Consider the following 23,478-nt stretch of genomic DNA (forward strand, 5'->3'; position numbering starts at 1 on the left):
AGGGAAAGAAAGTTGGATTTTAGGATCCTTCTTGTTTTTTTCATTCAGGGAGTTGAAACTGATAGTGAAAGGCTTGTTTCAGTGAGGATTCAGCAGGGTTGGGCTGAATATAAAAAACAGATATGGTTTGACATGATGTCTCCAATGAAGGACAGTGAATGGTGGCTAGGAAACTTCCTGTCAAGAATTATCAACCTCCTATGAATATAGCACTAAAATAAAAATGGAAAATGTGGTTATTAGCGGGAAGGAAAGTAGAGCCTTAAGAAACGACCAAATCACCTGGCCTGGTATAAGCACATGCATGCATCCATTAAACACGGCTTCTGGCTATTGGTTGTGAACACAATGTAACTCAAATACTACATGCTGCTTTTTTTCAGACCTGAAGGACTGAGTGCTGAATGCGTGATCTAAAGCTCCTTGATATCAGTGGAAAGCTTCCTGTTGCTTTAAGAAATCTTTGAATAGAATTTCCTATCTGCTATGTTCTGGTCTCATCTGGTATTGAGTAGATTCTGGGATTCTCTCACTTACTGAATTCTTACTGCCAAAATATGGTTAACTTGGATGCTATCCCCTCTGAGACCACGACACCTTGTAGGGTGGTAGAATTAGGCTTTCAGAATACAACTCAGCAGCTGTCCTTTTAGATGGAGCAGTCTCCTAGTGTCAGGGATTAAACTGAGGCTTCTGGGTCTTATGGCCTGTGACCCTTCCGTGTCGTTGAAAAGATCTAGTGCCAGTAGTGGCATAGAGCAGCTGGTATTGACCAGGAACTCCACTTTCCCCAAAGAGAGAAATAGTGCTTCATATGTGGTGATGTATATCTACAGTAGATTTGACTTAAGAATTACCTAGGCCAGTCTGGTTTTAGAGTACCTGGTGCTTCTGATATTTGCAAGGTGTAAGAAGTACAGTACACATGTTTTAGTAGGAAGGGCAGTAGATTTCAAATGTATTTTACTCTGAGTTTTAATTTTCATTTGGCGATTTTAATTAAAGGAAAAGAAATAGAAATGCAAAGCTTGCAGGATGGTGGGGAATTTTCACAATAGCCAGTTTTAATGTTGACAACTGTATTCTGTCATGTTCGCAATCCCCAGCTAGCAGGATTGCTGCCTGTTGGGCTGGGCAGCTGCAAACTCTTGAAGGGCCACTGTGTGACAGCTAAGAGGTGGGTGCATGCAGAAAGGAATTGTGTCCTGTAAAGTCAGTGTAGCCTTTGTTTTGGCATTCTTGGGACAGAAGATGCAATGGAAGTGCATAATTACTTGGTCTAGATTCAGCACAGCTGCAGATAACCATAAACATAATCTGAACCCCACCTTCCTCGTGTATAATGAGCTATAAACTGGTTTAGGGCAGAGGACAGTTTGAAGCACTCCTAAGCAGAAAAATAAAATCACTCAGCCTATAATTCTTGGTTCTAACAATAGTTTTATTCTTCTGAGTTCTGTTAGAAACTGGACCTTCATGCAGATTCACCCCCTCCATGTGAAAGTCTCCCTCATTGTATGCCCTCAGTGGTAGCTCAGGAAGAGTTTAGGCTGATGCCCAGATGCATCTCTTGTTCTCTGTTGGCAGGGATCTTTGGACAGCGATTGGAGGACACGGTACAGTATGAGAGGAAGTATGGCCAGCGCTTGGCCCCACTGCTGGTGGAACAATGTGTGGATTTTATTCGGGAGCGAGGTCTTACAGAGGAGGGGCTCTTTCGGATGCCTGGCCAAGCTAACCTTGTCAAAGATCTGCAGGATTCCTTTGACTGTGGAGAGAAGCCCCTTTTTGACAGGTGAGTTGGCATCACCAAATTCAGTCTGGTTTATCTGTGACACGTCAAATCTGTCAGGAACGGCGTTGCGATGGCTATCCTAGTTAACGTGTTCTTTCCACATCTTTGTTCTCTTCATCTAAACTGCTGCTTGGGGTTTCTTCTGCCTGGTGTTTGGTGTGGAGGTCTCCATTCAGCTAAGTGCTTGAGCAGAGGGAGAAATTGAGCCCATTAATCTGGATGAGGTTACTCCAGTGTTTCAGCTTAAGCACCCGTTGAATGAAATGCATGGCTAGATTTGGGTGTGACATACTTAGCAGTTGGTGGGATCCCACTGTAGAAATGGATATGACAGAGGTGAACTAGATGTTTTGCTGCTTGCAGATGTTGCATTCTCCCTTGACACAACCACAGTGGATCTGCGCACAGGCAATATCTTGACTCTTCCCCTTCCTTTGTCACCAGGTTTCAGAATAGTCAGTACCATCTCGCACATCTTCTCTGGCTCTTAAGCGTGCAATGTATAGAATTGGTCAGGATGTCATAACAAAGCGCTTTCTGACCCCAGAAGTCTTCTTGGCCAAAATTATTTTTTGATCCACAATTTCAGCAGCTGAGATGGAACATTTATTTCAGAACTGAATATATCTCTTGATTCTCATCAAAACTTGAGTCAAATGTTTCTGAAATAAAAATGGCAATTTAGCATTTTTCTTCCCAGTATAAAAATGTTGATATAATCACTCCTTCCCTGGTACAAAGACATGCTAGCTGCCTTTTTGTCCTACTGACCCTGCCAATGTCAGGGAGCAGCAAGGGCCAGCTGCTTTGCAAAGCAGGGTGAGCCAGGAGCCAAGTGTGGTAACAAGGCTGGCAGAGACAGCAACACAGTCCAGTCATCCCCAGGCAAGTCTACAGTGATGAGGCAGGTCCAAGATCAGGCTAGGTTATCTGTCCATGAGTCAGGGTCCATAGCCAGACGCAGACATGGCTGTGAGGCAGTGGGAGTTGTAGCTCACACACAGGATAAATGGTAGAGGCTAAGCTTAATATTGGCTCCCACGGGAACAGCATCAGCCATGGCTCAGAGCGCTTGGTCCAAGGTCAGCAAGTTGAGGGGGGCAGCTCTCAGCTGGGCTATCTCTGTGTTGGCCCTGAGCCCAGGCAGTCAAATCATCAGGAAGGTGGATGCCTCCAGAGCCCTTGCAGCCAAATCCCATCCATCCTCTATAACTAACATTGCCTTCCCTTTCTCATATGTACATGCTTCCCAGAGTGAAGGTTGGCATTGTGCTAACCTAAACAGTGCTTTGAGAAATGATCTAGCAGAGACTTTGAACTGCAGGGATACTTGGATCCAAGACCATTGTGTACATCTGGCCAAATCTTTACCACAGGTCCAGAAGTGGGATCAGATCTGGGATCTTGACTTGGAGACTTGGCTCCATTTCTTGCTGGAGCTTGCTTACTTAGCGCCACTTTCCCAGGTGACATAGGCAGCATCTGGTGTATTGCCAGCACATTAACCTAGGGGATCACTTCCACTGGATCTGCAGCCAGTCTTGACATTGCCAATAGCATCCCTGCCTACTGCTGCAGGAAGAGCTAGCGCTCTCCTGCATGGGCAGCACAGTTTGGTCTCATCCTGGGAAGAATATCCTTAGAGTTTATTGGAAACATTCTTCTAATTCTTCCCTCCCCTCAGCTTCCAGACCACCCATCCTCCTTTCTTTGATTCTTAACCACAGTCAGTATTTGCTCCCTAAATGGAGGTGTCAAATATTTAGAAATATTTCCATGAAAAAAATAAAGTTTGAAATCATCATATTGTCTCACTTCATCTTTTCTTCAACAAAATCTTTGTATTTTTAACTGAATGTCTGGGTGTTCTAGTTCAGAATTTGAATTATCTTAATTCATGTGGAAGCGAACAAAGTTATTTTGGAAGACGCTGATATTCTGGAACAGGAGTATCTACAGAAGGAATTAATTAGGAATGACAGTTTTATTTTCATGTTTTACCTTAGTCCAATCCATACTAACTTCATTGTCATGAAGATAAGCCAAGTCTCCCCCCAGCATTTTTAAACCAGAAAGCACCTTTATTTCCATAAGCGTTTGCACTGGTTAAACAGATCAGTGATAAGTCTCACCTTAACAGAGGTAGTAAAGATCTCCATGAAGGATTGACTGCCTTTTGAGTAGTTGATTTGGAATCTGATAACTGGAGATTCAGTACAGAATTAAAGGAGTGTGACAGTTGAGGGTCCCCCAGCCATTGCCTTTCGCTCTTTCCACCTTGTCCACTGTGACTTGTAGGCCCAGCTGTCTGGTCTTTGATATGTATAGTCACAGATGGCAACAAGGGAGAGGCAGTTCCACCCTGGCTAAGTAAAATGCTTCTCCTCCTAGTTAGCATAATTTTCTCTGTGTGTAACTAAAACTATCCATGTATGACTGAGGATACCTAGGCAGTGGCAAATATTCCCTGCAAGTGTGAAATCCATATGCTTGTTTCCACATCAGGTCCAGTGAAAGGAATATTTTTTTTTTTTCTTAGTTGTGGTCTGTGCTTTTGGATGTCTTTTGTACCTACAGTGATCTTCTAAATGCTAGAGCCTGCCTGCTCCATGGTGGATTGGATTTCTGTGATGACTGATAATTAACATATTTATTTTTAAAAGGCTTGTTTTTCCAATTTTGGTTTTAAATGCATATGTATAGTCTCATGAAAGGCCAGGTGTTGCTGTTTTGGAAGCACCTACAGCAGTCCACTTCTATTGCACTTCCATGCCACTGAAAGTTTGGCTGGATTTCACACGGCCTTGTGGATGAAACAGTAACTGCAGCCAGCAGACCTGAAGCTGTAGTCTGGACTCTGCTTCTGAGTGGTAGTCATACCCACCATCCAAGCCTGAAACTCCACAATAAAAAAGAAGAAAAGAATAAGTGTCCTGACTTCAAGTGAAGAAAACCACTGTGTGAAACTCTGGTATTCCCAAATATAATGGAGCTCTTTAATAGGAATACCATTATCAGGATTAGCAGCAAGTGGTAGCTGCTGGCAGCTTCCTATTGTAATTTCTCCTGGTTTGTTTTAGCTGTGTGTTCTAAAAATGCTTAAAAACATACTAAGCAGACGAGATTCAGCTTTTAGAGAGGTGAGGATTTGAAGATCTGTTGCCTCATGGTTACTGATATGTTTTTCTCAGAGACTAAAGACTGTCAGGGCAATGGTGGGTAGTGGAGAGATGGTAACAGAATCTGTTTAGACTTCCAGTGGTCGAAACCTTTGAAGAGGTCATCTGCAAAGATTAACAAAGTTGTACAACAGGACACTTGGAATGAGGGAGAGGTATTGCCATGCATCAAAAGCTGGTAGGAAATGGAAAGGGATGAAGAGTTACATCTTCATCATGGGATCTGATGCCTCAACTCCAATTTAAAGGAGACAGAAGAAGAAGAAATTCCTGGAGTGGGAGAGAAAAGAAAAACTGATATCCCAGCATAACAGATGAGCTAGGAAATGCCAGATACTCCAGCCTGGGGGAGGAGATATGACCCACAAGCTGGGCAGCCATGGCAAATGGCAATAGAGGCCCTGTAGGAAATGCGGCTTCCTCCTTTTTTTTTCTGAATGACTGACCAGGACACTTCAGAGCCTGGCCCATCAGACACAGCTGGGTGCTGGCTGGGGAGAGTTATCAGGCAGGAGGGATCAGAGGTTACGTTTGATTGCACAAGAATGCAGAGTTCTGTTGTCAGTACTACATGATCACTGTGCGCTTGCCTGGACTGTATTGCTTACATTCCTGATCCACATTGGCTGAGGAACCACAGTATCACCCTACCTTAAGCAGTATCATGGGCATATCCCTTCTGCTGCCTGTATTGCCTTAGATGCATTTATATCTTGACAAAATGGGAGATTTCCCTTGTTCCCAGGTAGACCCTTCTGCCTAGTACAAACATGTGGCAGAACAGCTTCCTTCCGTGTGCCTACTTTGTCCCTGTCCCTAAGAGGGACCTTGATGCCCCCCCAACAAAAAGCATCAAGCTTTGGGGTAGTGTGGGTTTCTAAATTTCCTTCCCTCTTCTCTATTGCAGCAACACGGATGTTCACACTGTGGCGTCCCTCCTGAAGCTTTACCTTCGAGAGCTGCCAGAACCTGTCATCCCCTTTGCCAAATATGAAGACTTTCTTTCTTGTGGACAGCTGCTCTCAAAAGATGAGGGAGAGGTCAGTGATCCTTCTAATCTGCTTCCTTGTACCTGAAAGATTGTTCCCAAGACTCAATGCAGTACAGTTTTCTTCTTATCGCTCTTCAGTCCTGATATAAATCGATGAAGTTCCTGGGAACCTTCTCCTGAATTTTCCTGAAGCCATGAATTAAGTGCTAATATTTTTAAAGTCTGTCTTGTAGCCTGATGCTTCTTTCTTCTGAGTAAAGCTGTTCTGTAGCATAATCAGCAAGAGATGCAAGGTAGGAGATCTGGGTTCCTTTCCCAGTCTTTGCTGTTGACTCACTAGCAAGCTGTATGAAGCCACTTCGTTTTTCTTTTCAGTTTCATATATCACAACAGCATGTTCTGCTTCCCACAGTTTTTGGTAGATGAGATGTGGATCAGTGTGAGGGTTTTTGTATTTCTTAGAGGAAAGGCACTACAAAAGGACAGGCCATGATATTATCACAAAATGGGGGAAATAATGCTATGAATACTTTGCCAGAACCTTCTTATGATGTTCCTCTCTTTGGTTTCCAGGCAAGTGAAGGGGCTGACAAAAACCTCCAAGTCTGTGGCAATCATGGAAATTTTGATTCACTGCTTGGGAGGAGCAGGATAATTTACAATTACAATTAATTGATCTGTTTCATCTATATTGTTCCTCTTGTGGTGATGCCTGAGCTCTTTGCTGACTGCAAAGGCACGTTGGATCTGGTCTAATACAAGTGGAACTGTGCCACCTTCTAAAACGAGTTTAAAGAAGCTGTAAGAGTTGTTACTTGTGTCAGCTAAAGAAGCAAAAGCCTGAGGGCTTATAAGTCACAGGCCACAGTTCTGTCTCTTTTCTGTGTGTGGCCTCAAGAGTGTGCTCACATCTTTGTCTCTTGTGGGAATTGTAAAAGCTTTCCTTACAGAGAGCCTGGGGTTCACCGTTAGTTCCAGTGGCAGAAGACTCTAGAGAGATTCAGTTCTTTGTGATGCCCACAGTAAGATGCTTCTTTGCATACATTGAGTGTAGCATATCTGATAATGTCATTTTTTTATGGGTAAGTTTGCTACTATCCGCACTCAGATGATGCATCCTCTAGCCAGCTCTGAGAAAGCAAATTTCTGTGCATTACACAGCATATTACCACACATGGATATGCATTTGCATCCTGGACACAGCCACATCAGTGTGTCAGTGCAATAGGGTTGCCTTTTAATAGGTACAGGTGTATGTTTACTCACTCCCAAACCTGCTCATTTTCTGCCTTATCCTCAGTCAGCTCGGGCATCTCTGCAGGGTGCCTTGTTACAGACAGTATGATGGTTGATTTCACAAGAAACAGCAGCATTTCTAAGGCAGTGGAGCTTTCATTTTGGCCATAAGATGTGCAGACTGGGAAGTTTTGGATCTATTAACCACTATTGCACAAGAATAGAGACACTGCCAAGTTGGGTAAACATAATTGTATATCAATTGCTTAGCTTATTAACTGCGTAGTTTGCCTGATTTTGCCTGCACAGGCTGCAGCAGTTTGTGAAGCAACATCTGTGTTGGTTTTGTGGGAGCAAGGCCAGACTCAAATGACTTGTAGTGAAGTATTCTCTTTGGACTAGAAAGGTGATGAGAAGCACTAGATAGCCAAAATGAAAGCTTACAAAATACGGTACTGCTGATAGCACAAAGTTGTCTTGTTAAGCTGCTGTTGTAAACATAACCTTTTTTTTTGGTCAGGAAATCTGGAACCTCAACAAGGGCTGTTTAGTTTGTCAGAAGGGAAGGTGGAGTGCACACACCAAGGGTGGATAGGTTGTACATGCACAGTAGCACGTGGAGCAGAACGTAACACAAAGCCAAACCCAGCCTGTAGGGCCTGATTCACCTCTCACATGGAAAGTCTCCCTGCTCAAAAATGTGATTTCATTGCAACCACAATTTTCTAGCACAAAATGATAAGCAGGGAATTTCAAAATCAAATATTTCATTTTGAAAAAGTATTTGGAAACAAAATGCAATCTATTGTTTTAATTTCAAGTACTATTTTGTTTTCATTTTTCACTTGGAAGTTTTGAATGAGACTTTTAGACTCAAAATATAATTTTATTTAGTTTTGTACACCCAACCCCCTAAAGAAAAACATAATTACTTAAAGCAAAATAGCCATTCAGATAAAATTGTTGGCACCTCATGCTGCTACATTGTGACCATAGATAGGAATTATTATGATGTTAGCTTGACCTAATCACTGTCTGCAGCAAAAATTACTCCAGCACTGCCCTAAGCTTTCAATTTTTCAGATTGCTGCTCATCTTCATTCTGCAATAAACTAAACTATGGTGTTGGAAAGCAAACAGAAACGGAACGGAGACTTTGGGTTATGCTGAGGCCTCCAGGTATCTCAGCAGGGCTGCAGCCTTAAAAAAGATTAGATTCTGATCCCAGCTGGTTGGGAGGAGGGATAGAAAAGGAAAAAACAATTTTAGAGTAAGAATGAATGAAAGATCTTCAAATCTCTAAGAACTCACTTGGGTCTGAGCTGACATGGTAGTATTTTAGCCTTCACTGCTGCCTGTACTCTAGAGGTGCACACAGCAGTTCGGTGGGCTAAGCACGTGGCTTTGAGTTTTTAAAGAGTGGTCTGAATTTGGGTGAACATTTGAAGTGTTGCTAGTTTTCCAGCCCAACTAGAAGCTCCTAAAAGCATGCATCTGTGGTAAATTACACATGCAGCATGTTCAAGGAGGTTATTTCTAAAGTTATTACTGCAAAATTAAATTATGAATGACAGTGCAGTGCCTCTATTGCTTGCTGGGCTGCAGCCATAAGTATGATCAATGCTATTTGTTAATGAGGCAGCAGTTTCTAGGTTGCATTTTCCTTTACACCTCCACTGTGGTGTTACTAGGCTCAGCCTTCTGCCATCTGTTGGTCTGGTGGTTGGTGGGTACAAACCTGTAGCAAAGCTGCAGCAGGAGAGAGAGCTTTTTATAGCCTGGCAAGTGTTTGTACCTTGGTGAATATGAAGATACTCTTTGTGTAATACCATGTTTGTGATTCCTCATGACAGAGGATGGATATGGATGTTAAATTTTTAGAACCCTTTTTTCTTTCAGGTAGCATCTTGTACCGTTAGGTCATGTTTCCAGCTGTTCACAACTGCCTGCAATTTCTGTCCCAAAGTCCCCTCTTGCATCCAATGGAGCCATGGCATTTTAATTCAGAGCACTTGAAATACAGTGCCAAATGACATCCTGATATCTGTATTTGAAATAAAGTGGGTTACAGAGCAAAATCCAAGACGGAATTAGGTCTGTTAGCTCAACTATATCAGTTTAAACTCCTCACTTGCAAGCTGGGTGACCTGAACAACTGACCTTAACCTTCACATCAGCAGCAGCTGTCCTTGATTCAGATGTTTTCAGAGGTTTAACAAGGAGGATTGAGATTTTCAAAAGTGACTGGTCTTTTATTGATGTGTCCATTGTTGTCACTGTTAAACCAGCATAATTTTTAAGCTAAGGAATTAAAAAGGACTTACTGTTCTTAAGAATTATTTTTTAAGAATATATAGAATAAAAAACTATCTAGATGTTAAGGATGGAGGCAGGAATACAGACTGCTCTCTGGATCTTTCTGACTTGTCTGGACCAGAGAAATCAGGAAGATCATGCAAGAGGCTGGCCAACAGAATTCCTTCCCTAACAGTCCTTAATAAATCGAGGAAAGTTCAAAATGCACTTTTTTAGCTTGGAACCAGCGGCTTCTGGAATTTCTCCATCATTAGTTAGCATCTATCACTCTTCCCAAATCTGTTTGAATACCTGTTTTCCCAGAAAAGGTTTAGTTGTCTCAAAAAATAAGCAGATCTCCAAGGCAACTACAGCATTTAAAGGAACAAGCAAATGATGCTTGAGACTGTGGAAGGACAATAGCCATCTGAGTCAGAGGTTTTCATTAGATGATTTAAGTAGCTTTGGGGTTTTAAGTCATTCCTCCAGCAGATGTCTCATCTTACATTTTAATGTAAAGACAGAAATTTTATTAGGAAGTATGTCACAACTCAGAATGACTGCAAATGGAAGTAAGTAATTAGAAAGGAGGTAGGTGAATTGGAATGTTATTTAGCTTTTTTAAGAAAAAACTCTCCTCTGCTCAGTTGAGCATTTCTGCAGTGTATTTATACTACACTGAATGCTCCAAAGTTTCACACAGGCCGGGTGCTTGAAAAGGCACATTTGCTGGTACATTTATGCCCATGCCAGCAGGCAGACTTTGAAGACTAGCAGGCCCCCCCTAATTGAAGGCTTCTACATCAACCATTAAAGCTGACAGGAGGATTTCCACTGATTTTGAGAACCGAATCAAGTTCTGCACATTGGGTTTTTGGTAGAGGCACAACACACTGAATGGCATCTTTTTTTAAAGCAAAGACTCCTTGTGTTTTCATCTACTGTTCAGGATTTTGACTCTGGGAAGAGGACTTTGTAGTACTGAGGAAAGTCATGTCTGCTTTGCTTCTTTTGTATTAATAGCTCTCCTTCTTGTTTTTCCTGTCCCTCAGGGTACCCAGGAACTGGTTAAACAGGTGAAGAATTTGCCCCAAGCCAACTATAACCTCCTCAAATACATATGCAAGTAAGTGAAATTAATTTAACACTTGGAAAAGTCATTAAGTTTTGTGAGGTTCAGTCTTACATGCAAATAATTTACTCTGAAAGTATGAATATTGAAACACCACTTACATGTAGGTTATTGCTCCTATAAAACATGTGGAGGTGAATGTGCAGCCTGCCTATAGGAAGCTCTTGGTTTATCCAAGACCATCAGCCAAGCAAATTGCTGTCACCCACAGCCTTGGCAGCAGGCATGAATGATACTAATATATTATATTGTATATTTCAGAAGCACTTAAAGACCAGTAAAGAAAGGCATTTTTTCCAGGTACTGCACACTTGGAGGATTTATGACACAAGCTGAGTAGCAGATGCAGTCAGAATAGCCAGTCTGGCCTCAGCTCTGGTTTGGAAGTGGGGTTGGGAGTGGCTTCCTCTCGGAGTACCAGGGACTCCACAGCCTTCTCTTCCCTCATCTCTCTGCTGACTCTCCCGGTTTTTGCGAAGTGGGCTGGAATGTGTTTTGGGAGCTGGAGTGGACTGTTACCCTAGAAACAACGTGATGCACTTTATGTTGTATTCTAGTCTCCGTGGTAGTGAGTCCCTTTATGACCAGTGGGATTTGCACATCTGGAGCAGGCAGCAGACACAAACACTGACGTGAAGCCTGTGACTTATTCAAGATATGTCAAGCCCTTTCCAAGTGTACAGAAAGATAGCATTTCTGAAATGTATTTTTTCAATACTTTAAAAAATTTATTTTGTCTCACTATTTGCTTCTATAGCCTTTTGTTTTAATATATGACCACCTCAAAACATGAATGACTTGGGCAGGGGAATATAATTATACATGTTTCCAAGCGAAGAATTGAGGAAAGGAAAGACAAGTAGAATTTGCTTCTGACTTAGTGAACAAAACCGAGGGTCTGTGGGTCTCAGCACAGTGTCTGCCCTAAGGCAAAGCTGCAGAAAAAATGGGAGTGCCTAGAAAAGTCATGTTGCAAGTAAAAGCATTCAGAAATTCACCAAGTATTGCAGAATGACAAGAAAACTTTTTCCCTGCCAAAACCTATTCAAGCATCCAAAAATTAACAATAGTTCAGGAAACGCAGTACAAACAGAGTGAGACTGCTCAGTGTTGAGGCCACTGCGTCCTATTTCCTGCTATTGTAGGTTTGCATGTCCTTTTTGCAACTTGGCTAATTACGTACAAGCTGTTGGTTACAGCCTTTCTCTTACTGTAACTGCTATTGGGAGTTTCTAATATTGACTGTTAGAAACTTTCTGCTGATTTCCAGCTTATACATATGGATAGCCAATCTGTCCGGATCTTCACGTGCTCTCTTTGGCTTGTGTGATCTTTTTCTTGTGTCGATGTTTGCCCAGCTGATGCAAGAAGCATTTGGGCTACCTCTCTTTCTCTATTTTGTTAGATTCAAGCAACAAAGCTCTTTCCACAGGTTGCTAGTTCTAGGTCAAGGAGATGAGTGAAATGTCTTTTTCTGTTATATCTATAAGTGAAAAATGGCAGAAGTCAATCTGTGTAATCAGGGAATTGCTATAAAAATGTGAAAAACTCTACTTTCGTACCCAGTAGAAGGCTGGATCCCTGGTACCATTGGCAGAAACCATCCTATCCTCTCACGTTCATACACTAGGAGAGATCTGGGGGTTTCACTGAGTATCTAAGCTGCATTAGTCCCTAGGAGCATTTCAGGTACCAGGGTTGTATAAACATAGGACAAAACTGTTCCTGCCCCAGAATTCCCACAGTCTGAGAAGTGACTTACTTATTATTCCTCTCCTTCTTTGATTTTTCTGGGGGGGCTTTTCAAGGTTCCTTGATGAAGTTCAGGCTCACTCCAGCATTAACAAAATGAGTGTCCAGAACCTGGCTACAGTATTTGGACCAAATATATTACGACCCAAAATGGAAGATCCGGTGACCATGATGGAAGGTAGGTACTACTCTTGTGAGATACACACCACCTTTTTTTTGGAGCTCTAAGAGTATGCTGGAAGTCATACATTCGTTGGTAGCTGTATCCCTTGACTGCATAGTCAGCAACAAGTCAAGCAATCCCTTTCATCGGTGCCTGTGAGGGGATGTACCAGTTGGCCTCTGTTATCGCTGAGGCCACTTATCACTGGCCTGGCAGTGTCTCTCCACTACATGGAGATGCCTTTGCCCTGTTGTCAGTTGTTATGTGAAACTCTCTCTGAACCCACTGCTAACATGAAAGCTCGAATGTTCTTCAGAAGGACCATGTTTAAGTATCAAAGTGCTATCATTTAGTATTGGTGCATTTGGGCGGTTAGCTGCCCGTAAAGGACATCCAGTCCACAATGAAAGAGGTACTGTAGTTTTTGCTGTGCTACAGAACTAGTTAGAAGTGTTGTCTTCTAAGCAGGCTGTGTATGGGTCAGAACTTCACAGAACCCAAGGGGTAAGTTGAAAATCACTGTTAATTTTGGACATAAAAATCTGAAGCTTGAAATTATCTTCCTTCATATGGGTCAGGAAATGCTCAGGGCATGATCTCTGTCTGCCTGACACTAGGGATGGGGCACAGCCCCTCTCCCAGCTGGCACTGGAGCACAGCTACTGTGGTGCAAGTTTTAGTAGGGTCTTTGCATCAAGTTTTGTGGGAACCTGGCACTGCAAAAAGAATTGATGGATTCATCCAGCATTAAGGACAGATGGAGATGCTGTGCCCAGGCTGTCTGAAATCAACCCTGGCACTGCTCCCTAGCTGTCAGGGGCAGCTGACATGGTGTCCTGCATGATGGAAACCTTCACAGAAAGCCAGTATTATTTTGCCTTAGCAGCAGCAGTGCCTTTAGCTCTGCACAAGTGACCTCTTAAAGGCACTGCAGATGTGTGCTCCACAGATGATAACCCACTCACTATAAGGTAATAGACCAATTTCAGAGCATGGCCTGACATACTAGAGTTGTTCAGGGGCTTGAAGCCTGACGCAGAAATGTGAGCTGTATTATTAAGGGTAGCTTTGAGACCTCCCTCGAGGGGGAGAAGGTGCAGAAATGTGGGGAGGAGAAAAAGGGAGTGCAGGAGCAGATGGTCGGGTTTTCAGCATCACAAAGGTGGGGATAGCTGAAACCAGTCTGTTGTGTGGTGCTGTGACTTCCCCTAGTGGCCAGTTGGCCAGCGTTGAGAAGTCTCTTACCACCTTGGCCAACAACATGCTTTTTGTTCAGTTGGTACAGAGGACAAGTTTGGGTTCAGTTCACCTCAGGCATTTCATTATGCAGTTCAGCAGATGGCAGAGGTGCTGGCACTGTGTATAGGTGTGCTGTGGTCTCATGGTCTCTCCTAATCATCATATGAAAATGTGACAGTGATGTGACCTGGAATTCTCTATTGCCACAGACTGAACTGTAGAAAAATGGAGATCCAGTGACTGGATTTTTAGATTTAATCATTGTACTCATAAGCAACAGCACTGGAAATGTTTTGCTTTATTGTTAGTTGAGGATAGGAGATTGGTTAAATAGAAATAATAGAGAAGTGGGAAGACATGCAATATATTTTTTTTAATTTCAGGGTAATATAACAGTTAAATAAACTGTTAGAAAAATACTGCTGCTCATTCTTATCAAAAAGCACTTTGATTGTGTCTCTTTTCAAACTTAAGCCATGAATTTCAAATAGAAGTATCTGAAGTTTGACAGCTAAATTGTTAGGAGTGACCTTACCTTCAGAGAGGTTTATTTCTCTCCCTGCACTCACAGACATAAAATAGGAGTTGCAGGTGAGCTCAGGCCAAAACCTCATTATTAAATTCAAGCTGTTATCTTGAACCCCTGAATAGGTTAGTCTTATTCAGAGAATGATTAAAGATATAATTAATTACATATTTGCTCTTTTTAAGGATTTCCGCTTTTGTAGAAAGTGCTTTGTATTAGGTTTGTAAAGTGGTGTTCTCTATTAGTTCATAATGGTTTCTACTACTGAGAGCAATGACAGCTCATTTCTGTGGATTTAAATAATTGCAAGTACTTTCTGTACTTGCCATACACCTCCTGCAGGTGCACGTATCATACAGACATCACACTTTGCTCAAGTTTCTCAATACACTAAGAGTGGACCAGAAGGCCTGAGCTAAAATTTCTGGTTCTTCAGTAAACCCTAGCTCTGGCCCTGTTAAGACTATGAAACTGGGTGAAACATAGTTGTGGAAACCTGCTGGTTTTGGAAGCTGGACAGAGAGGTGCTCCATCCTAGCTAATAGGTTAATGTGTTCAGGATCCAGCATGCATCTCTACACAGGGCTGGGCGGACCTGCATGGATGCACATGTTGATTGATGCTGGCTCTGAACCCCAGTCTTGGTGGGGTACAGACATGTACTGTTTTCCAGGTGTCGTCCTCCTCTTTCATCCTTAAAAGGTGTCCTTACGCAGACCAATGTATTAATGCTACTGATCACTTGTAGTCTGCTAGTCAGCTACATTAGTGAGCTGGACTGATACCTGCATCCCTCACAGTCTCCATTTCCAGCACTGGGAAAAATTCCTGTCTGTTGCAGTCCTGTGCAGGAAGGCCCAGAGCAGATGTTTGTGCAGACCCATTGCAGTGCATGGTGGCCACAGACCTGCCTCACAAGGAGCTCACAGACAGGGAGTGAGTATCTGAGGTCTTCAATGTCTCATCAACTGCTTGCCTTTGTTTTCTCCCCACAGGCACCTCACTAGTTCAGCATCTGATGACAGTGCTGATAAGCGAACAGGGGCGAATCTTTGCTGTTCCTCAGGCAGATGTGCCAGGGAGCCAGCTGGAAATCAGACCTGTGCGTCAGCGCAGTACTGTGGAGTGGATCTCCGAGGAGGACGGGGAGGACAGCAGGTCGGAGAACAGCGTTCCCAACCCCGCTGATTTGCCTTCCAGTATGGCTGTGGCACTAGAGGCCACTCCTGGACCTGTGGGGAAAAACACTCCTTCAGAGCACAGTGGCAAATTGACTCAGCCTGCCACCAGTCCCAACAAAAGAGTGCAGACACTGCCTCCGTGGAAATACTCCTTCCGCCAGCAGGGAGCACGGTCTGTGAGTCCAAAGCTGGGCAGCTCATCCTTAGATATCCCCAATCTCTCCTCCAGTGGGAACTGGTTAATGAATGGACTGTACTCTCTCCGAGGCCATCGCCGGACAGCATCTGGGGAACGAGTTAAAGACTCGTGTTCTTCCCAGAGATGCAGACACTGCCTCCGTGGAAATACTCCTTCCGCCAGCAGGGAGCACGGTCTGTGAGTCCAAAGCTGGGCAGCTCATCCTTAGATATCCCCAATCTCTCCTCCAGTGGGAACTGGTTAATGAATGGACTGTACTCTCTCCGAGGCCATCGCCGGACAGCATCTGGGGAACGAGTTAAAGACTCGTGTTCTTCCCAGAGACTTTCTACTTACGACAACGTCCCCTCGTCCAGCCTCTCCCTTAGCACACACAGTATGGCCAGCACCACGTGGTCTACATCATCATGTGAAATCTCCGTGGTGGACTCGGTCAGCAGCTGCCCAGCCTGCCGGGCCAGTGACTCTTCCACTTTAAGCTCTCTCAAAACCGAGTGGATAACTCAGGGCTCGCTGTCTCAGAGTGAGGTCAAGACTGCAGATCTGGAGAACAGCATCGAAAGGTTTGAAGCATGCAGCAGCAGCAGCAGCGAACAGAGCAACACGGCTGCAGCTTCCAGAGACTCTGTCAAATGCTCTAGGGCCTTACAGAGCTTGGTGGTGGAACTAAAGACAGAACTGAGCAAACAGAGGACTGAATATGAGACTAGTATCAAAAGGTAATGTCACCTGCAGGGGGGACAAAGGAAGTCGTCTGTCACCATTACCCCTGTTCGAACATGGGTGTGGGCTACCAAGCATATCAGGTTCTCAGACCTGGAGTTTGGGTTTGGGAGACAGCAGATTTCATTCTGCTCTTTCCTCACTGCTCTCTGAATCCAACTTTTCTCTCTCTGCTCTGAGAGAAGATTAAAAAAATGGGATTTCTGTCACAGCGGGAATTCCAATATTTCACATTCTGTGTTTTCACTGGAAATCAGAATTGCACAGGTAATGCCAAAGTCTGCTTTTTGTTAGTGGCCTGGGAGAAACAGCAAAGCAAACATCTGTCTTGCAGGGAGGGCTTGGGACCTAGGGTGGTCAGACCTCAACAAGGCACTCTGTTGGTCTCTGCAGGTGCAGATAGGGGGCGTTGTTTTTTTAAGATGCCCTACTGATGCAGAGTGGGAGGGAGAAAAGGGTATGTGCCTTGTGCCTTGCATTTAATTCTCCAGAGCTGCCCTAATAAGCCTTGTTGCAGGGATACAGAGTGAAAAACAGAAAGGAGACCAGGCTGCAAAACTTGGAAACATGCATCTGCACATTTTTACCTGCTGCCTGGGGGAAGAGATGGCTTTCTACCTCTTTATCAGTAAAGCTGTTCCAACAGGGCCTTCAGCTGTTTACATCAGGGACATCCAGGAAGACCTGTTCTTTATTCCAGCTGTTGAGCATTTTCAGCTGTTCCAGCTCTAACACCTGTCTTTCCCCTTCAGCTGGACAGGGACAGAGCACCATGACTGGAGGGGAGGACTGTATATTGGCTGGGTCTCACAGGGCAAAGTAGCTGAGAGGAAAATGCCTAATGAACTCATAGTTTCATAACACCGGGCAAGATGCAATCACTGCCTTTTTGTATTAAACAGGATGACTCCAGCTGTTCAGGATTACAGCCTGAAGGATCTTGCTGTCAAGTCTAAGAATTTCAAGCCAAGTTTTTCAGCCCTCAAAAATTTTGCAATGTTTTTACTACATCTGCAGCAATTTACATGTGCAAAAATATGTTCCTTTTGAGAATGCATGAAAGTCTGCTCCTGTGGAAAGACAGGTGCTAACTAGCAAAGGAGGGAGGCTGCTTAGCAGGAAAACTTTGGGCTGTGTTACTAGCTTTATTTTATTGAAGATTATTTAGTCCCCAAAAGTAATAATTAGGTCCTTTACAATTGTACACGTGCTTGTGTGGTTTGCAGAACTCGGTGTGTGTAGCAGGGCATGTTTTAATGAAGGAATATGAGCTTTTTGTTGGCACATACATAAGTGGAGGGAAAGCAGAGTCAGTACCTGCCTGGGGCAGAGGTAAGGAACACTTGCTGATGGAAAAGCTGTTATTTATCATCATCAACTGCCCATTTTCTCTTAGTCAGAGGGAGGCAAATTTTATGGCCTTCCTGTAACCAGCCTGTTCCAGAGCATTTCTCCCCCAAGGTTAGTATAATTATCAGGCATTCTCTGCTGGGTTTCAGTAATTCACATTTACCACCTGGCACTCTTAAGAAACTGGAAGTATCTTGGAGAGGACTATGCTGTTGTGTAGGTAGAAATGCAGGTATGTACTGTGACACTATGTAATGCAGAACATGGACAGCTCATCTAGGCTGCTGTAGCTGACCCCTCACCCTTGTGGTGGAAAAATTTAATTGTATGTAGGATGTAATGAAAATATTATAAAGGGGGTGTGTGTGTGAGGGAGGCATCCTAGCTACAGAAAAGTCCTCCTGTATTACAGAAGAAAAGAATCTGGGTGATAAAATTCTACCTTCACTGAGATGGGCAGGTTTTTTGCAGATGTAGTACATACTTCTGTTTGCTCATCAGTGCAGCTTTTGGTCTGCTGGACTTTGTGATCAGGGCACCTGTGTGTGACTTTCTAATCTGTTGTGAAAGTTGTGACAATTACAATGTTGCCATCCTTAGCTGTATGTGAAGGAAGAGTTTGAAGGTGCATTGCATTGCCTGTAAAATTGCCTCTTGGTGGTTACAAAGTGGAATTCTGGGACAGTCACAAAGGTCCCATTCTTTTGTTGTGGAGGCTGTAGCATGTCCTTTTTGAGTGTCATTTACCCTGTCTAAAAAGAACCCTTTCACAGGGAAGCCAGGCACCCCAGCTTTACAGATGGGTGTTATACTGATCACTGAACCCAAGAGGTGGTGGGTTTTTTCCTTTTGTGTGTGTGTGTCTGGTTTTTTTCTGGGTTTTTTTGTTGTTGGTTTGGTTTTTTTTTTAAGTTAGAGGGGAGACACTTTTCTGAGGCAAAGCCTTATTTTTTAAAATCATCCTTTCGGAATATTCTAGTGATCAGAAATTCCTATCTGGATATACTCCCTCCTCTGTAGTAACACCACTACTCTGTCTTGCGATTAGGAAACATGATGGGGAGGACAGCAAGTGATGTGCCATCTGCGCTTGTTTCAAATAAAAACCCCCACGAACATTGTTCTTTGACCTCCTTAGAGGAAAGCTCCAAGTCTTGCATTAGAGCTTTATGCACAGAAAAATTTAAGGTCTGTTCTTCAGAGTCTTATTCATATGAAATGTTTGGTTTTGTAAAATCTTGTCCAGTATGAAAAACTTCTATTCCCCCACCCCAGTTTCAGTGGCAAACTTTACAGAAAATACCATAAAATGGATGGTGAGGAAGGACTGTGACCTGACCTCCAAGGATGTTCCTCCGTACTGGATATCCATATCCAGGGATATGGAAACACAGTATCAGGATGAAAGCAGAGGTTAAAAGAGTAATTTGAAATTATATACTTGAACTCAGCCTGACTGAGGAGTTAATGCACCTCCTCAGACATTCAGTCTGTTGCCCAAAAGTAAGCATTGTTTTGTAAGACCTGAGCATATTTTCTCAAAATACCAACAGAGAAGGCTCCTCCAGCTTTCAAGGAGCTTAATCTCCACATTAATGAAGGGGCAATTAGTGACCTCCTTTAAAACTTCCTCTTAGAATGAAGATATTTTAGCTCGAAGTGGAACAACTTATGTTTATTATAGCTAGCAGCAGTATTTATCCAGCCACCTAAAAACCCTCTTTTTTTCTTCTCCTTCTCTCTCTTTCTTCTTTGGTTTTAAGAATCCAAGAAACAAGTGCAGACCTGAGGAAACAAGTGGTTAGGTTAGAAGAAGAACTGGACCAAGAACGAAAGAAATACACAATGCTGGAGATCAAGCTGAGGAATTCTGAACGTGCTCGTGAAGATGCCGAGAAGAGAAATCACCTCCTGCAGAAGGAAATGGAAGAATTTTTTTCAACATTAGGATGTTTAACTGCTGGGAGTCAAAGTGCTAAAGTCCCCAAGTAGAAGAAGCTGTTGTACAGCATAGAAAATTCCATTTCTGGCAAAACCAGTGAAAATGCACTTTTTGTTCTGGTATACTCATGTATCATGAGTAATTCTACAGTGATTGTGCTCTCAGTGACACTTGCTCTGTTGTCTTTACATGTGCTGTAGTATTTGGGCCAGCTGGGAAAGACTGCTAAGCAGAATGCTTGAAAGTTTAGATGTCAGATTGTCAAGAAAGAGTGGGCACCCTTTTTGTCCACAACTCAAAAGATACTATTCTCCTGTACTGCTGCCAGTAGAGGATTTACTGAACCATCCTTTTGCTGGCTGAAGGATGGTGGGAAGTTCTGCAAGGTGAGTGGGGTGGCCAGAACCGATGGACAGGCTGAACCTGGAACTGAGGGCCTCTGGCACTTGCACTTGGAAGATGGCAGTTCCAGTATGTCACCACATTCAATGTGGTTTAGCATATGGATTTAATTAGGTGGTTTTTTTCTCCTCACTCCCTACATAAAGTTTGTTCAAATTTCTCATTCCTTAAAGTGGCATTATTTTATGAAGGTAATGTGAAAATGAAGCCTACAAATGATACCAATACCCCGACAGTTCACTAAAATTGTCCCTTACGCACCAGTCAGTTCCAGTGTTTCACAAAAATGCAACTTAAACTTTATATGATTAATAATCAGATTGGCCACACAGACTTCATGGAACTTTAAATATGCACATTTTGCCCTAGGTGTCTGGAGGGGGTTTTTTTGAGCCAAAAATGGAGCAGTAGTAGCTGCAAGAAAAAAAATCCAATGAATTGGTATGTACTGATCAGACATCAAGGCAGGAGAAGAAAGATTCTTATCAATACACATCCAATTGCTGAAGGTTTTATAGATAAAAACTTCAATAGCAAAACCTATGTGAAGAGAAATTCGTGCAATTAGGGTGAGGAAAAATAAAGGGGAAGGGTGGAGATCCATCTTTAACCTTCCTTGGACAATTTACACTTAGCTGCCTTGTAACACTTCTCATGACACCAGCTGATTTTTTTTATTATTAGTTCACAGGAAGATGAGGGGACAGGAGGAGTATTGCAAACAACCCAACAGCCCAAGTTAATTACTCCTACTAAAGAAAAATCATCAGAATAAAAGTTATAATTTCCAGTCAGTAGCTGCAAGGGCTGACTTCCCCTTCAAGAGACAACTTCGAGAAGTTCTGCATAACATTTCTAATGCCCCAAGCCATGTGGAGCCTGCACACAGAAAATCATTTCACCAGATTCAGCCTGAACTCCACTTGCCAGCCCAGTACTCACAGCACTGTTTGCTCTCTCTTGGCATGTACCTTTGACAGCTGAGGCAGCTAGGAAATCTCAGAGGAGAAAGATTTTAGTGGAAAAGTGCCACAACAACATGAGCTGCCTAAAAGGCAGGTATAGACTGTAGCGAGGGTGCTTGCTTTATTTGAGTATTTTCAGAAAGTGACCTGAATCTGTCCTCTTTTCCTGCTAGAGAAAAATGTAACTTACTTATTGTCTGGAAATAACCTTACACTGGGCTTTCTTAAGTACCAACAGCTCACACATCTTTCTCTTCATCATCTCACAGATATTTCTACAGAAACAGGGTGTTTCAGTATTTAAAACATCTAGAAGTTAACTTATTTCTACCTCACTGCAAGGCTTCTCCTTCCTATAGAAATGTAAACCATTTAAAGTGAGCAAAAAGAAACATTTTAAACTTAGCTTTCCTAGTTAAGTTAAGCAAGGCAGTAAAGTAAGCTGTGTGGATAAGTTAATGCAGTTATTTCAGAACATCTTCCCTTCTTCCCAGAACACGCAGCTGGGCTGGATTTCTGCCTGCCCCCGGCACAGACAGTGTGGCAGGTACCTGCAGGCAGCAGCTTCACCCTCTGCTTTTATTTTCCACCACCCTGCCTCACTTTGTGTTATTACTGATAGTCACAACTGATCCTAAAGGCACATGATGGCCTGTTTGTAACAGTAGCATGAACAAGCATAGTGAGTTGGGCAGGTAGCGTTAAGTGCCATGCCAGTCATCACAAAATAAACCTTTTAGTAGAGAGTGGCCTGAAGTGGGTTGTAAGTAATCCTCTGCAATTAGAACATCAGGACTAGTAAAAAGAAATGTTTCTACTATCTGAGGCATTCAGTCCAAGTTATTTTAATACCCTCTTTGATTTCTACCCACAAAATGGGTACTTTTCACCATAGCCATCCTGACAGCCCACATCCCTTAGACTATTTCTATTGCATTATTTCCTGTACATATCAAGTGCAGGCTGCTGCCTTTAGTTCTGGCATGCTACAAACTTAAGAACAGAGCCATGCTGACTGGGAGCCTAAAAACCAAATGCGCAGGACAAGCACGGAACAGGACTGCTGGCTAGCTCTCAGTGAAATCAAATGCACCTGGAATTCTAAGTATTATTTAAAGCTGGGTAACTGCTACATATAGCAGAACTGGGGAACAAACCCACCTCTCCCAAATCTTCAGGTCCAGGATAGGACCATCTGTCAGTTATGCAGGACTGCATACTCTTAATCCAGCATCCAGGATAAAATTCATTCCTCTCTTCAGCTTCACAATTGAAACTGTAACCACGCAAAGCGATTAAAGGCACTAACCTTTTTCTGGTTGACTCCTGTGCTCCGGAAACAAACATCTATGCCTCTTGTTCACAAGGAATAAATTTCATGTCCTTTTGAAGATGATCCACTGCAATAAATAAAGCCTGCAAGAAGCTGCAAACTACCCAGTTCATGCTAAAACACACCACAGTGGGATGTTAACTCTAAAGCACAGCAACAGGAGCACAATGTTAATTTCCTGTCATGGGCAATTATGCAGGAAATGGGAACACACCTGTGCTGTTGTACACAACCTCAGGGAAGACTATGCCCGTATTTGAGGAAGATGCTACACTTTTAACTCCTGTTTCTGTACTCTCTTTCCCACCGCTTCATTTGCTAACTTCATGTATCTGACAGGGCATGCCTTATTTTGCAGACCTTTAGCTTATTACAGCCCCTAGTTAAAAGTGCCAGCTTTCTTAGTAAGCATTTACAAGATACGGGTTTGTAAGTATTAATAAGACATGACAGAAGGCTCCTGGAATCAGGCAGATACATGTTTACCACAGCTTTACCTGTACAATCTTCCCAGCCTGGAACATCCCTTCCAGTATTATGCAGGCAAAGGGGTGTAAAAAATTTTTAGTGAAAGAAATCCAGCACAAGCATATGCTTTAAAAAAGACCCCAAAGCCAAACAGCAGCATTCCAGAATAACAAAACACTTCTGTAGGTCTCCATGGTATTTCTGATATGAAAAGGAAAAATAATAATGATAGCTTATTGATAGCTGAGCCCTCCTGTTATATACTAGCCAGCCCCTGGCTTACCTCCTTCTGCACGGCAGGGTCTCGGCACCTGTATTTCCAGGAAAGAAGGCAGCTGGAGTTGGCAGCAAGGAAGTAAGAATGGATCCCCAGCGGTCACCAACACAACTGGCATTATCAGTCTGTGGCACAGCCAAAGCCCTTGGCAATGGGGAAATGGAAGAAACATGTCACTTTGCCCACGAGTGAACTCACACACAAGACAGGATTTTAAGTACAATTAAAAACAGATGCATTCTCAGGAAGGACTGATGCTAATAAAACCCGACTGCAGCCTGATCATGAAATCCATACGAAATCCATTCCAACCTAGTAATGAAGAAACAC

General features: G+C 43.0%; 1 protein-coding gene across 1 annotated transcript in view; it reads left to right on the forward strand.

The window, feature by feature from the left end:
* Positions 1–19,803, forward strand: part of ARHGAP22 (Rho GTPase activating protein 22) — a 24,436-nt gene extending 4,633 nt beyond the window's left edge. Inside the window, exons 2-8 of the mRNA XM_029085803.1 lie at positions 1,588–1,795; positions 5,882–6,014; positions 10,549–10,622; positions 12,437–12,558; positions 15,304–15,756; positions 15,957–16,407; positions 19,525–19,803. Of these exons, the coding sequence (XP_028941636.1) occupies positions 1,588–1,795; positions 5,882–6,014; positions 10,549–10,622; positions 12,437–12,558; positions 15,304–15,756; positions 15,957–16,407; positions 19,525–19,753 (1,670 nt within the window). The 3' untranslated portion in view covers positions 19,754–19,803. The remainder of the gene's footprint in view (positions 1–1,587; positions 1,796–5,881; positions 6,015–10,548; positions 10,623–12,436; positions 12,559–15,303; positions 15,757–15,956; positions 16,408–19,524) is intronic.
* The last annotated feature ends 3,675 nt before the right edge of the window (positions 19,804–23,478 follow it).

This window comes from Antrostomus carolinensis, unplaced genomic scaffold, assembly GCF_000700745.2.
Source record: "Antrostomus carolinensis isolate BGI_N321 unplaced genomic scaffold, ASM70074v2 scaffold23767, whole genome shotgun sequence".
Taxonomy (NCBI): domain Eukaryota; kingdom Metazoa; phylum Chordata; class Aves; order Caprimulgiformes; family Caprimulgidae; genus Antrostomus; species Antrostomus carolinensis.